Source organism: Phoenix dactylifera, unplaced genomic scaffold, assembly GCF_009389715.1.
Source record: "Phoenix dactylifera cultivar Barhee BC4 unplaced genomic scaffold, palm_55x_up_171113_PBpolish2nd_filt_p 000350F, whole genome shotgun sequence".
In the NCBI taxonomy this organism is placed as follows: domain Eukaryota; kingdom Viridiplantae; phylum Streptophyta; class Magnoliopsida; order Arecales; family Arecaceae; genus Phoenix; species Phoenix dactylifera.
The window spans coordinates 201,856-216,213 of record NW_024067808.1 but is presented as its reverse complement, the minus strand read 5'-3'; the positions used below and the strand labels follow the sequence as shown (position 1 = coordinate 216,213).

The 14,358-nt window shown below is 40.3% G+C and overlaps 2 protein-coding genes across 2 annotated transcripts; both read right to left on the bottom strand.

Moving 5' to 3' along the window:
* Positions 1–2,463, bottom strand: LOC103724006. The gene is made up of 2 exons (XM_008815124.4): positions 2,222–2,463; positions 1–1,579 (listed from the first exon to the last, which is right to left on the bottom strand). The coding sequence occupies exon 2, from the start codon at positions 1,551–1,553 to the stop codon at positions 273–275; it is 1,281 nt and encodes a 426-aa protein (XP_008813346.2). The 5' UTR covers positions 1,554–1,579; positions 2,222–2,463; the 3' UTR covers positions 1–272.
* Positions 2,464–3,173: 710 nt separating this feature from the next.
* Positions 3,174–3,737, bottom strand: LOC120105721. Its single transcript, XM_039118436.1, has one exon. The coding sequence runs from the start codon at positions 3,735–3,737 to the stop codon at positions 3,174–3,176; it is 564 nt and encodes a 187-aa protein (XP_038974364.1).
* Positions 3,738–14,358: the final 10,621 nt, after the last annotated feature.

The following is a 14,358-nucleotide window of genomic DNA, read 5'->3' as shown; positions in this document are numbered from 1 at the left end:
TGGGGAAAAAAAGCAACAAAACAAGAATTTTCTGAAAATATTAACAATCTGATCACAACTCCACACAATCAGGAAAGGAAAGCAAGCATATCAGATACATGTAAAAGTAGTACTATCAGCAAGTTTGTACTTTGTAGTGAGTACAGGTCATCTTTCACCTTCTGATAAACATAAACAGCATACAAAAAGGTGCTCATTTTCACTACTATGCATTAAGTGACCGCTGTAAGCTCCAAGTCTAGAGGCACCCACATATCCACCAGCGGGAAACTTCAGAAGAAAGCCCTGCTTCCATAGAAAACTCTAGAACCAGTTCCTTTGGCTGCTGGCAACTTTTTTTCAGAACCAGAAGTAACATTTTCCATGGTGGGGCTGCTATTCTCGATATCCATCGGAAGTTTCATTTTGGCCAATGACTCTGTAAACTGCTGCATGCTTTTCATATACATATCAGCAATGTCCTTCTGATCAACGGTCTGCTCTGGCTCAATGTTTATGCTAATAAGAGGTTTCACGAATGCATTGTCAGAGGATGAATCAGCCTCACCTTCTGTAACTTCTGCACTCTTATCTTTCTGGCTCAGATATGATGAGGTTGCCGATGGATCAGAGATGGACTGCGAGGAGGTAGGAAGCGCCGCAGGAGATTCAGTTGTTGAGACACTGCTTACAGGAGTGTCATTTTTCAAAGCTCCAGCAGAATCAACACTATTGTCAGTTGAGAAACTCTCGACAACACGTACCCCTGCATCATCGTCTGGGCAGTTGCCATTCTCCGAAGTAATCAAGCTCTCCGAGCTCTGAGCATCCAAATTGGTGCATTGGATACCAAAATACTCAGAAACCATAAGCTGATTTTCGTTCACAATCTTCAAGTCAGGGAACTCAATTTTCTCATACTCGCAAGGGATTGCATCATCCTTCCCCGAATCTGGCAAAGTAACATCTTGAATAACAGAGGCTGTGGGAGCTGGAATGGCCATAACCTCCGGTGAAGAACCGATGTAGGAAAGTGATAATTGAACGAAACCAGCTGGTGAATGGAAGAGATCAGTAGAAGAGAGGGAGAATTCCTGCTCCAACTTCCCATTGGCTAAGACAACATCTGATAGAGGCACCAAAGAAAAGCCCAGCAGCTGGTCCTGGAGATAATTCTTGACCCTACTCAGCATCCAGACCTCACACTTGAGAGACGTGTCAATGGTCCGGACATTGAGCCGGAGATTATCGTTGAAGACCGGGTTCCGCCCTCCACCATTTATGATTTTGGTCGAGACGGTTACTTCAGGGTCGCAAGTGAGGCAGAGCTTGGCATAAACATCCTGCTTGTGGTAGATGCAGATGTTCTGAATGTCGCGTGCCTGGTGAATGAAGATCTCGAGACAGCCAACGAATCCATCAGGGTTCGACACCATCAGCGCAGGCTGCTGGGTGGTGACTTCACCGGGGAAGCTGTTGAAGCTCTGCTTGACAGGCTCAGGTCTAGGCTTCTCAAGCACGCCCATGGCAGCAGAAGATTTGGAGGATGGTGAAAAGGGTTGGTAAGACTCCATGAATTGAATTAAGGAACTGTCTTTTCCTGCAATACCACATCACAAAATTAAGGAACTGTTTTTAGACCATAATTGGGTACTAATTAAGATCTGGGCGGTGTAACCAGATGAAGACGAAATTGCAAAAGTTAATTCCAGCAGGAGTTGCTCAACCATATCTAAGATTGCAGAACTGAAATCAGCACGCAAATTGAAACACAGAAGCAGTAAAATCGGCAAAATTCCTTCAGCTGAAAACTTGGAATTTGCTTAGATAAACCGATGCTTATAGTCGCAACCCACCCAACTTTAAATCGAAACCCTAGCAAAGAGAGGGGGGGTCCAAACTTCCGAGAAGACCAACTCCAAAAGCTCTTGGCTTTGGCTTTTTGGCTTAAAAATCCCCAAAAGTCCAGAACCCTTAGGTTTCAAATTCGCAAAAACACCAAACTTCACAGGCCAAAATCGATTTTGGCGCCTCGGAAGAGGTCCCAGAACCCAAATTCCAAAAACCTAGAAACCAAAATCCTCCCAAAAAGAAGCAGAGATCTCGGGCCCAATCCACCACAACCCAAGATCCCGCTACAAAACATATAAAAAAAAGGAAACAATTTTCTTTTATAATCTATCTCGACGGATCCAATCGAAAAGGAACACCAAACGGCACCAGAACCCGATAAAAATCTCACCTTTGGCCGAGAAGAGACCGAAACCCCAGAATCCAAGAAGCGAAACAGTGGGGTGAGAAAGCGCTAGAAAAGCCTTATCCTCCGATAAACCAGAAGACCTCGTAAAGACAATAAAAAGGCGACTCGGTCTCTCCTCTTTTACTCAAAAAGTCAAGATATTTCAGTCGAAATCTTGGAAATTTGGGCTCTTTTTTGTTCGAAGGGCCAGATCGGGACCCAAGACCAATAAATATCTCCAAAGAGAAAGAAAATAATAAAAAAAATAGAGGAATAACCCGGAAGGAGAACGGTTCTTTCGGAGCGGGGTCTTCAAGCCTTTCACACTTTGTGCTGCCGCTCTTTGTCCGACTGTTAAATTTATTTATCTTTTTTTTTGTTCACTTATGTCCCACTTGAGATGACTCTTCTTTGTTTGTACGAGTACTTTAGCTTGTCGTCAAGTCGAAAAGTCAAAAGGGCATGGTGAGTTGGGATTTGGGAACGATGTGGCGTGGTGTTCTAAGCAGGCCTTCTCTCTCTCTCTGCTTTTTTTTTTTTTTTTTTTTTTTTCCCTACTTCTTGTTCTCCTCCTCCGCCTCTTTCTCCTCCTCTTTAATCTTCTTTCTTTCAAAACGGCAAATTATATAGCTCTAAAGTGAGTATATCCTACCAGATCATGAAAAACTAAAGAGTACAAAGAGAAGAAAATGTCTTCCATAAATGTCCAAAAAAAATTTTCGGAATGTCGGACGACGAAGGAGGCGACCCAGTCTGCTGCCCTGTTCGCCTCCCGAAATACGTGTACTGCCTAAAAGCCCCCCAACTCCTGAGCCAGTCTCCGAGTATTTCTAATGAGAGGATGGCCATCACCATATCTATCCACACCTCGAATCCAGTCAATCACCACCGAGGAGTCCCCCTCAAGAAGCACCCACTCGGCACCAAAGACTCTCCTTACAAATGACAACCCCTCCTATGCTGCTCGAAGCTCTGCCCCTACAATTGTAAGTCCTAACGTGCGCTGACCCCTGGCTGCCACTAGCTTGCCACAAGAGTCTCTGATTACAAATCCAACACCTCCAGTAGTACCATCCACCGACATGCTCCCGTCGAAATTTACTTTGAGATAACCAAGGGGTGGGGGCACACAAGAAATGAGGGCGAACCTAGGCACTGTGACAGTAGATGAAGTGCCCCAAATGTCCCTGGCCATCCCAACAGTGAACAATGCTGAGGCTGTAATAACCTCCTCGGACTGTGATATAACTCTATTAACTACCATCCTCAGTGAAAGCCTCCTACCCTCAAATATGCTAGCATTCATGTCCAACCAAACATGGTAAGCCAGGTATGCTCTGAGGATGCCCTCCTCCCAAGACCTGGGGCTCCAAATGGAGGATCTCAATAAAAGAATCAGAACCTGGGCTGACTCCACCGACTGGAGCAAGAGGATCGGTGAACTGCTCCATATCTCTCTCACCCTCGGGCACTGCACAAGAACATGGTCAGTAGTCTCCTCCACCTCCGTGCACACCATACAACACTGCGCAACCCTCACTCCTCGTCGGGCTAGCAGACTCTTAGTCGGTAGGCAGCCCCATGCCGCCTTCCAGATGAATAGCGCTACACGCGGATGAATCCGCATCCTCCAAATCCATCCTCCCTCAATCTGTCGGCCAGACTCCCTACTGAACATAGGAAGAAGATCTCTAGCTCATACCCACGTCCGTCCCGATGGCCTCCACACTAGCCTGTCAGACTCCTCTCGCGATGAAACCGGAAGTGCCAGAACCAACTCTGCTAGCTGCTTTCCAAATGCCTCCCGAATCAGCCCCTCCCTCCACTGACACACAATAGAATCACATACTCTGTATCCATCCAATCTCGCCGAGTCCACCAAGGTCGGCAGACAACTGATCGGCTGCTCGGTCACCCAACTATCTGCCAAGACATCGATCGATCGTCCGTCACCGATAGACAAGCAGGCCTTCTTCGCGCCATGCTCACGGATATGCAAAAACCTACCATGGATACTGGGTAGTTGTCCATTTGACTTGCCCCTTCAAAATTTCGTGCCATAAAATTTGTATTTTAGGATATATTTGGTTCGCTACTAAAATTAAAAATATAATCAGAATCAAAACTAATTGGGATAGAAATTAGATAGCCATATTTTCTGATTTATTCCATTTGTTACTCAAGTCAAAATTGAAATTAAAATAAAATTTAAATATTATAATTAAATTTTAGAAGATCAGACATTTTTATTTATCCTGCATATAAAAATAATTTTTTTAACTAAACAGTTAGAATAAACATCACTCATTTTTATTTCTATTTTAAAGTACAACTTCCTCAGACCAAACTAACATGCCCTTGGTTTTAAATGAGACCAAAAAAATAAAAAAAATGATCAGAAACTTGAAGCATGGCCTTATTCTTCAACTTAGGCAAGCATTGTTTCTTTCTTTTTCATGGATTGAACTGAATCTCTCTCCATTAAGACTAGCTAAACAACTAAATCCATTATTTGATTGATTAAATTGTCCTGTTGAGATTTCAAGACTACATAATAACATCAATGTTATAGAGTGTCGGTTTCATTAACACCAAGAACTCAACCTGCCACATGACACAGAGATTTGGTATCTTTTACAATTAATAATCAATACACATGAGGGTGGTTGGCATGGAGTTTCCAATTAATATCCATGTGGAGGTGTGTTGATGTTTGCATGTTTTAAGATAAATAGAAATTTTACTATTTTGTTTCATTTTATGTCATGGTCTGGAAACACACTTCATGGCTGACTCTAATATCTATCCCTCCAAAGGTTTGGAAGTGTTGTTCTTGTTGTTATTGTACAGACACTAGTTTCCTGTGAATAGAGAACTTGATGACTATGATGCATGGTTACAGATTGGTATATGATGTGATACAATATGTGAAGGAATATCTGATTACTAATATCATAGACAATGTAATTACGTCAGTTTTTCAACGCTTGATTAATTGCACAGATTTGGTATCGGAGAGGATAGTTTGAAGGGACCATAAGCTTGGAAGATGGTTATTAGAGACACCCTATCACTGACCTTGATGTTGATAGAGTGGATGTTACATGTGAGAGCTTTGAGAGAGGCTGAAAAGAGTTGGTAGACCGGCCGCTGGACATTTAGTTAAGATGGCTCATCTGGTGGAACTTTTTTTAGTTTGGCCGACGGTCCAAACCACTATGAGTAAAAAAAACACTGGTCTTGCAAGCTGTTACCATGTAATAAATTGCAAAGCAAATTTTCTTTGCTGTGGACTTCAAACCAACAAATATGAACAGATGTATTCAGTTTGCGTTCAAATTATTCGAATGCGATATTTAACAATTCGACCAAATCCAATTTAGTCATCCCTGCCACCAAAATATTAGCCTCACTGCGAATAATCAACAAAGGGATGCGAAAAATTGCGTCTCGCTCTCATTAATCTGAGCCAAGAACTAGAATAGCTCCAATCCAATATAACTATTATTGCCGATGGTGCTCTGTAAAAGTCAAAACAAATTGATCTAATGTTATTAAATTAACAAAACTGATAATTGTAATGCTAAAAAGGGTGTAAACTGGGTTTTTGGTGGAGTGTGGATGGAATACCCATTTAGGTTCTGAAGGGCATATGGTGCATGCACCGGCTTCCTTAAATTAAATGCTTGACTTGGAACTCGTTTGGATCATGCAGACAAAACCTAAACTAATACCCACGTATGGTAAGGGGTAGCTTTCATCTCCCAAAAATAGTTAGACCATCACTACTGGGGATCACTTGGACTAGCCTGGTAGAAATATATGCATGATTTGATTTAAAGGGAATTTTAAATAAGCCAAAACATTGTAACATGTTTTTGTTTATAGAAATCGACATCATCCACTCCGTTGATTGAGGAGCATGTCCTTAAATTATGAGCTGTTAACTAGCTATCAAAGAGAATCCAGCCTCCAGACTTGAGAGATAGTCAAGATAACATGGAGTCCACTTGCGGATTGACTAGTGTGCTCCAAGGGCTATGTAAGCACATACATCATTAGGAGAACAGATGGAAAACATCACAGTCATCTAGATGGTTGAATCTCTTTCTTTTTTCAGGCAAATCCGGATTGGAAGCTTGGGTTGACTTAAGAGTTGCATGTTTAGAAATCTATCCATGTTTACAAATGCGGATCTATGTGATCCGTATAAAAGATTACTAAATATCTTGTCATTAATAAGTGATTACTTGCAGGACCTTCATAGGAAGTGACTGTATATATAGTTACAATGTTCCTGAGATTACCAAGGTGTCTCATCATTCTGCTTGGTTGTCGATGAGAGCACAAAAGAACGATCTACACACAGTTTAAATTAGTATTATTGCTAACAGATAACAATAAAATTGCTGATTTAATATTATATTTTTGTTTGGCACAGGTTATCATAAATTAGAGCTTAAATGCGTATTTGGTACAGATGGCGCAGGCCCAATCCTACCATGACCTGGTCAAGCACATTTGCCCTCGAACGATTTTCCATCCAGCCCACGCATATTAGCCCATCTCCCACGTCCCCTGCTTCCGGATTCACCTCTCGGAGAGCTGCCAAATCCAAGAAGGAATCTGATGGAGTCCCACCAACCGTCCACATCCTTTCAAATCAGTCTCCACGTATCTCATCCCGTGAGATCACGCATGAGCCCAAGCATCAAGTCACAGCATACCATGAAGCTCCCACGTTCATCCGAATCCACATGATCAACTCCCTTCCTAAGATCTAGCCACTCACCAGCCGGCATGTCCGAAATCATCCAGCGTATCGCGCCCGCGTGCCAGCCCATCTGCATCCCAAGCCGTGATCGGCTCCTCCCAGCATCCGTTTCTCCTCCCAACAGTCCCACAGCGCCCCTCTTCCGAGTTCCAGCTCCATTCCATCGATCCCACGGCACCCTCCACGGATCCTGCATCCGTCCCGAGTCCGTGATCAACGTCCCAGCCGCTCGTGAAGCCCCGTTGATCGCGTCTGCCCTCTTCCTCCTCCCAGTGATCCCGAGAGATCACGCGTTATCTCAGCATCCAACCTTCAACATCTCAGCAAGGCATGATCTCAGACACCATTTTCAGCTTCTTCCGGAGCCGACCCAGCCTCCTCCGCGTCCCAGCCATCCACGAAGCTTCCAATTCAGCCATCCTCTTCCATTTCTAGCCATCAAGGAGCCCGTGAAGCCAGCCATCCTCTTCTTCAACCTTCCGCGCATCCCTCACGCAATCAGCGCCCGTCCGCTTCTTTCCCCATTTCAAAAATCCTCCCAGCAAAGATCCCGCAGCCAGCCGAGATGGTGATTGCGCATCATCAGCACCCCACAACTATAAGAGGGGGGAGGCTCTCGGCTGAAAGAGGGAGCGCTCGGTTGGGCCAAAGAAATAGGAGAGAAGAGAGCTCGGTTTGGGAGAGAAGAAAGAAAGAAAAAAGAAAAAAAATAGAGTATGCTCTATTTTGAAGAAAAGAGGAATAAAAAATTAGAGGGAGGGGGGAGGCTGTGTTGTTTTTAGTTTTAGTTTTATTAAAATTATTAACTGAGAGTTTTATTTTGGTGGAGAGTTTTACTTTTAAGATTTTTTTTATGCTGCAATTTTAATTTCTACTCTTTTATTCTATTCTGTAGATTCTGTAATTTTTCTTCTTATGCAATATATTTAATTTTCTTTTATGCAATTTATGTTCCAGGCTTCAATCTTCTTAGCTTCCATCCATTTTCTATGCCAAAGCTTTTCGTTGATTAGTTAAATATATAAATGCTTTTCGAATCTAAATACCTGTTTTTTAGTTAATTTCAAATAGAAAACATTCTCTGGTAGACCAAAGAATCATTCAACCTTCTCAAAATAATGTTTTTTTATCATTGTTCAAAAATTGGCTTTGAATCCGAATGAACGTTTTGATTTTTATGCAACTCCAATCGCCTCCCTATGGATCGACCTCTTACGACCACTATTCTTCGAGTAGAAAAGGTAAGAGTATAATTAAATTAAACTTTATTTGTCGGTTCTAACAACGATTTGTTTAGCATATTTTTAGGTAAACAAAAAATCGACAACAAAATTTTGGCATCGTTGCCGGGGAGGCAAATCGAGAGCAAGAACGATCACGAAGATCAAATCGAATTTTGGATGCCCGGAGTGAACGCACTCCGGTAGTAAGTTATTTTTATTAATTTTTCTTGTTTTGATTATTTTTAGTTAATAATTTCGTAGTTATTAAATTCTGAAATTTAAAATTCGAAATTTAAAATTTTGAAAAAAAAATTGAATTTTTTTACAAAATTCTAAAATTTAAAAATTAAATTCAAATTTGAATTCTGAAATTCAAAATTTGAAATTAAAAAAAAATAAATAATTGTTAGTAATTGATAGGGTGCAATCCCCCGAGGTTATCATACCTCTATTGGGGCTCCTCACGGAGTAATCTCCAGAGCTTATTCAACGGGCATTCGAAGATTGACTGACGCATAAGGATTAGTTTTTAGTTTACATTCAAGTTATTCCGATATAAAAATTTAAATAAAAAAAATATAAAATTAAAAATAAAAAGAAAAAAAGTTTGCTTGCTCATTTAATCAGTACAACCTAATGACATTCCATAAACTTTTAAAAAAAAATCATTGAATATTTGCTGCATTTAGTATTAAGCATTTGCATAAAATAATTTAAGGGCAAAACCCATTAAAAAGATAAGGTCGGAAAGTCATTACCTATCCTTAGCCCAAAAATCACCACCTTGCATACATATCCTAAGCCAAATTAAATTAAAATCAATTAGACGTTGGCCTTAGGGTTTTGAGCTCAATTAGGCTCTTGGAAAGAAGCGGCTGAAAGCCACTCCAGTGAGAATTTAGTAATTGGTGATGTCTAGAAAAATTTTACAACAGTGAGAACTGTTACGGGTATTGTGGTATCGGTGTATAACTTCTGGCACCACCACACACCTCGGGATTTTTTTGGTCACTGGTTACTGGATCGCTTAACTGGTAAGCTCAAGCTTAATCTGAAAGGGAGATTAGGAGCTATCTAATCTAGGAGAGAATTTCAGAAATTTTTTAACCTGATAAATCTCTGTGCAACTAAATTAAAAGCTACTAAACCTTCTTTAATCTCAAGAATAAAGAGCCAATCCATTGTGTGGTGTTGATTGTGGTCATCTTGGTCTAGCCCTTCTTCTTCTCTTTTAGGATTTCATTTAGGAGTCGAGTCTAATTAGTTGTGGATAATGTATGCATGGTAGAAGATCATTAAGGGGTAATTAACACCATTTAACCCAGAGGTTGGAAAAAATTATCGTCACATCCGACGAATTATTGATCAACCACCAATTTCTACAATGGGTAATCATATTAGAACCCTGAATGAATTATTCGCTCCTGCATCCGCTAGTCCACCTACATGTATAGTGTTGCCAATAAATAACGCAACCCAATTTGAAATTCGGGTTGCGACAATAAATATGCCATCCAAATTCCATGGGTTTGAAAGTGAACAACCCTACATTTATCTAAATAAATTCATGACAATTTGTCAAACTTTCAAAAATCAAAATTTAGATGAAGAAAGTGTAAAATTGAGATTGTTCCCAATAACTTTAGAGGATCGAGCCGCGGCATGGCTATATTCTCTGGCCCCAAATTTCATCACAACATGGGAACAACTATCTAAGAAGTTCATGGCAAAATTTTACCCCATGATTAAAACAGAAAAATTAAGGATGCCATAAGAACTTTCAGAGAAAAATCTGAAGAGGAATTCTTCCAAACTTGGAAACGATTCCATGACTTGTTGGTCAAATGCCCACACCATGGGCTTGATAAGGCTGCTCTGATCCACTTCTTTTATAAAGGACTACTTTCGGTACATAGAAACATGATTGAATCCATGCACAAGAGTAGGCTCATGAACCAAACCCGGGATCAAGCCTATGAATTTCTTGTTGACTTAGCCGAGAACGCCCAAAATTAGAGTAGCTATGGTGAGGAAGTAAATAGAGATGAGTTCGGATCTAGAAAACCAGGTAATTATGAAATAAAAGCAGACCTAGATCTCAAAAATGTCATGTCCAATCTGGTGACTAGAGTGAACAATTTGAGTAAAAAGTTTGATGCTTTCACTGTTTCCACTAGTTCGAGTTTATACAAAGAGTCAAATCCCATCATGAAAGTGGAACACAATCCACATAATTTGTGTATCTTGTGTAACAGTCCTGGCATCTAGTGGAGTGCTGCCCTAATCTGCCCACCATAAAGGCCGAGCAAGCAAACGCTCTAAATTCATATAGTGCCTTTAAGAAGCCCACTCCCAATTCATTCAGCCCAGTCTACCACCCTGATAATAGGTTCCACCCAAATTTCTCATACAAGCAGAATGAACCTATTCAGCATCAAGGTGGTCCACTAGGTTTTCAGAAAAACTTTTCCAGGATAGGTCCATCACAAATGAACCAACCTTTGGTTCCATCTTTACCTCCTTATAATGCCCCTATCCCTCAGCAACCTTCACCATTAGAAACCATGATGGCTAATATGATGAAACAACAACAAGATTTTATCCAACAGCAACAACAAACCAACATGACCCAAACCCAGACTAACCAATTCCATACACAAGCAATTGCAAAACTTGAAGTTAGTCTGAGCCAAATAGCAAACTCTCTAGGGGATAGGAAGAAAGGTGAACTACCTGGTCAACCAGTGCCTAACCCTAGTAGACAACAAGGTCAGAGAGGTCAGTATCAAATCGATTTTAATAAAAATCTGACCCATGAAGTCCAGGCAATTACCACTTTAAGGTCTGGCAAGCAAGTGGACAATAAAGTCCAACTTCCTGAACACGTAAAAGAAAATAAACATGAACCCAATAAGAACCCTATTCAAAAGAGGGGTCAAGAACAGGATAAACCAGAAAAAAAGGAAGAACCCATAGAAACATACAAACCAAAGGTTTCCTTTCCCAATAGACTTTAGGACTCCAAGAAACAATCTAACTTTGATGAAATAATGGAAGTCTTTAAAAATGTTCAAATAAATATACCTTTTCTCGATGCTATACGATAAATTTCCTCCTATACAAAATTCTTGAAAGACCTCACCACGGTCAAAAAAAAACCAGCATTCCTAGGCAAGCTGTTATGGCTACACATGCTTCATCTCTCATTCAACAACAGATTGCCCCAAAATACAAAGATCCTGGTTGCCCTACCATTGAAATAAAAATAGGAGAAACGATCATCCAGAGAGCCCTATTAGACTTAGGAGCAAGTGTAAACCTATTACTCTATTCTGTCTACACCGAACTAGGTTTGGAGAAATTAAGGTCCACAAACATTACTTTATCATTAGCAGATAGGACTGTGAAGTATCCTAAGAGAATTGTTGAGGATGTAATTGTAAAGGTGACTGAGTTTTACTACCCTGTGGATTTTGTAGTCCTCGAAACTGAACCAGTAAAAAATTCAGGTAGTCACATCCCAGTAATCCTTGGCAGACCATTTTTGGCCACTTCAAATGCTGTGATCAGTTGCTGAAATGGGATAATGACCTTAGCATTTGGAAACTTGACCGTGCAACTCAATGTCTTTCACAGTAGTAATCAACCATCTGAGATGGACGATTTAGAAGAAATTCATATGATTGAGAACATAATCGGCAAGTCCTTCGAGGAATCAAGTTATTCTGATCCACTAGAAAGATGTTTGGCCCAATTCAGTCAAGATTGTGAGGAAGGAGAGTCGAATCAGGAGGTTAATATATTGTTAGATTCTATTCCTGTAATGGATACTAGCAGATGGGCTACTAAATTTGAATCATTACCTATACCTGAATCCCAGCTAGTACCTTCAAGTGTCAAACCTCCCCAGCTTGAACTTAAAGATCTGCCTAAAACCTTAAAATATGCATTTCTCAGGGACAACAACACCTTACCTGTTATTATTACATCAAATTTAACTGAAGAACAGGAAGAGAAGTTGTTAAATATCCTTCAAAAAAATCAAGAAGCGATCAGCTGGTCTATAGCTGATATCAAGGGGATTAGCCCTTTTGTGGTCCGACATAAAATTCATCTAGAAGAGGATGCAAAAATCTCTAGAGAACCACAAAGGTGACTTATCCCAGTCATAAAAGATATGGTTCGAGCTGAAATCATTAAACTCTTAGACGCAGGGATTATATATCCTATTTCTGATAGCCAGTGGGTGAGCCCAGTTCAAGTCGTACCAAAGAAATCTGGAATCACTGTAATTAAGAATGACCACAATGAGTTAGTCCCAACTCGAATCCAAACTGGATGGCGAGTATGCATCGACTACAGAAAGCTGAACGCTATGACTAGCAAAGACCACTTCTCACTACCCTTCATTGACCAAATGTTAGAACGTCTAGCTGGCCACTCTCATTACTGTTTCAATTGCACGTGAGGATCAAGAGAAAACTACATTCACCTGTTCTTATGGCACTTTTGCCTATCGTCGCATGCCTTTTGGGTTATGCAATGCACCGGCTATATTCCAGCAGTGTATGATGAGCATTTTCTCCGACATGGTGGAAAATTTTTTAGAAGTTTTTATGGATGACTTTTCTGTATTCAGATCTAATTTTAATGAATGTCTGCATCACTTGACCCTTGTTGTAGAACGATGTAAAGAGAAAAATTTAGTTCTCAACTGGGAAAAATATCATTTTATGGTTCAATAAGGTATTGTTTTGGGACACATTGTGTCACAAAGGGGAATTGAGGTGGATAAAGCCAAAGTAGAATTAATTGCTAAGTTACCACCTAAAACTGTTAGGAAAGTCAGATCTTTTTTAGGGCATGCGGGTTTTTACCACCGCTTTATCAAGAATTTCAGTAAATTCTTATGCGAGCTATTTTTAATTTTTCGATCTTTAATTTCAACCCTTATGCGATCTGTTTGCGAAAGATGCTATTTTTAATTTTTCGCCAATTTGTATAACTGCTTTCGAAATACTGAAGTCTGAACTAACCTCAGCACCCATCATAAGGTCCCATGATTAGAATCTGCCATTTGAAATCATTTGTGATGCATCTGATTATGCAATAGGTGCTGTCCTAGGTCAGCGAGTGGGGAAGCTTCCCCATGTGATTCATTATGCGAGCAAAACTCTGAATGACACCCAACTTAACTATTCTACCACTGAAAAAGAGTTGTTGGCTGTTGTCTTTGCTCTTGACAAATTTCATCCCTATCTGATAGGATCCAAGGTCCTTATTTATTCTGATCATGCCGCCCTTAAGTACCTTCTCACAAAGAAGGATGCCAAGGCAAGACTCATTCGTTGGATCCTATTGCTCCAAAAATTTGATTTTGAAATACGAAATAAAATGAGATCTGAAAATGTTGTAGCTGACCACTTGTCCAGATTAATTGTTGAATCATCTGGAGAATCCATGCCTGTATCCGAGACCTTCCTTGATGAACAATTAATGATGATTTTCCATACCAATATTCCACGGTATGCTGATGTAGTCAACTATCTAGTTACTGAACGAATGCCCAGTTCATGGACCAAACAAGAGAAATTCCACTTCCTAGCTCGTGTAAAATGGTATTTTTGGGATGAACCATACTTGTTCAAATACTATCCTGATCAAATCATCAGACGATGCATCCCTGAACACGATCAAATGAATGTCCTTTTCTTTTGTCATGACCATGCTTGTGGTGGTCATTTTAGTGGGAAGAAAACTGTTGCAAAAGTTTTGCAGTGCAGATTTTATTGGCCCACACTTTTTCGAGATGTGCATGACTATTGTAAATCTTGCGATCGATGTCAACAATTAGGAAAACTTTCGAGAAAGAATGAGATGCCCCTGAACCCTATCTTAATTATAGAAATCTTCGATGTTTGGGGTATTGATTTTATGGGTCCTTTTCCTATATCGTTTGGGCACCAGTACATTCTTGTGGCAGTTGACTATGTATCAAAATGGATTGAGGCTATCGCGTGTAAGACCAATGATCATAAAGTGGTGATCAAGTTCCTTAAAGAATCTATCTTTGCTCGTTTTGGCACCCCTCATGCTATCATTAGTAATGGGGGGAAACATTTTTGTAATAAAATCTTTAAAGC

Coding starts and splice junctions, on each gene's coding strand:
- LOC103724006 (XM_008815124.4), bottom strand. CDS start 1,553: ATGGAGTCTTACCAACCCTTTTCACCATCCTCCAAATCTTCTGCTGCC.
- LOC120105721 (XM_039118436.1), bottom strand. CDS start 3,737: ATGGTGTGCACGGAGGTGGAGGAGACTACTGACCATGTTCTTGTGCAG.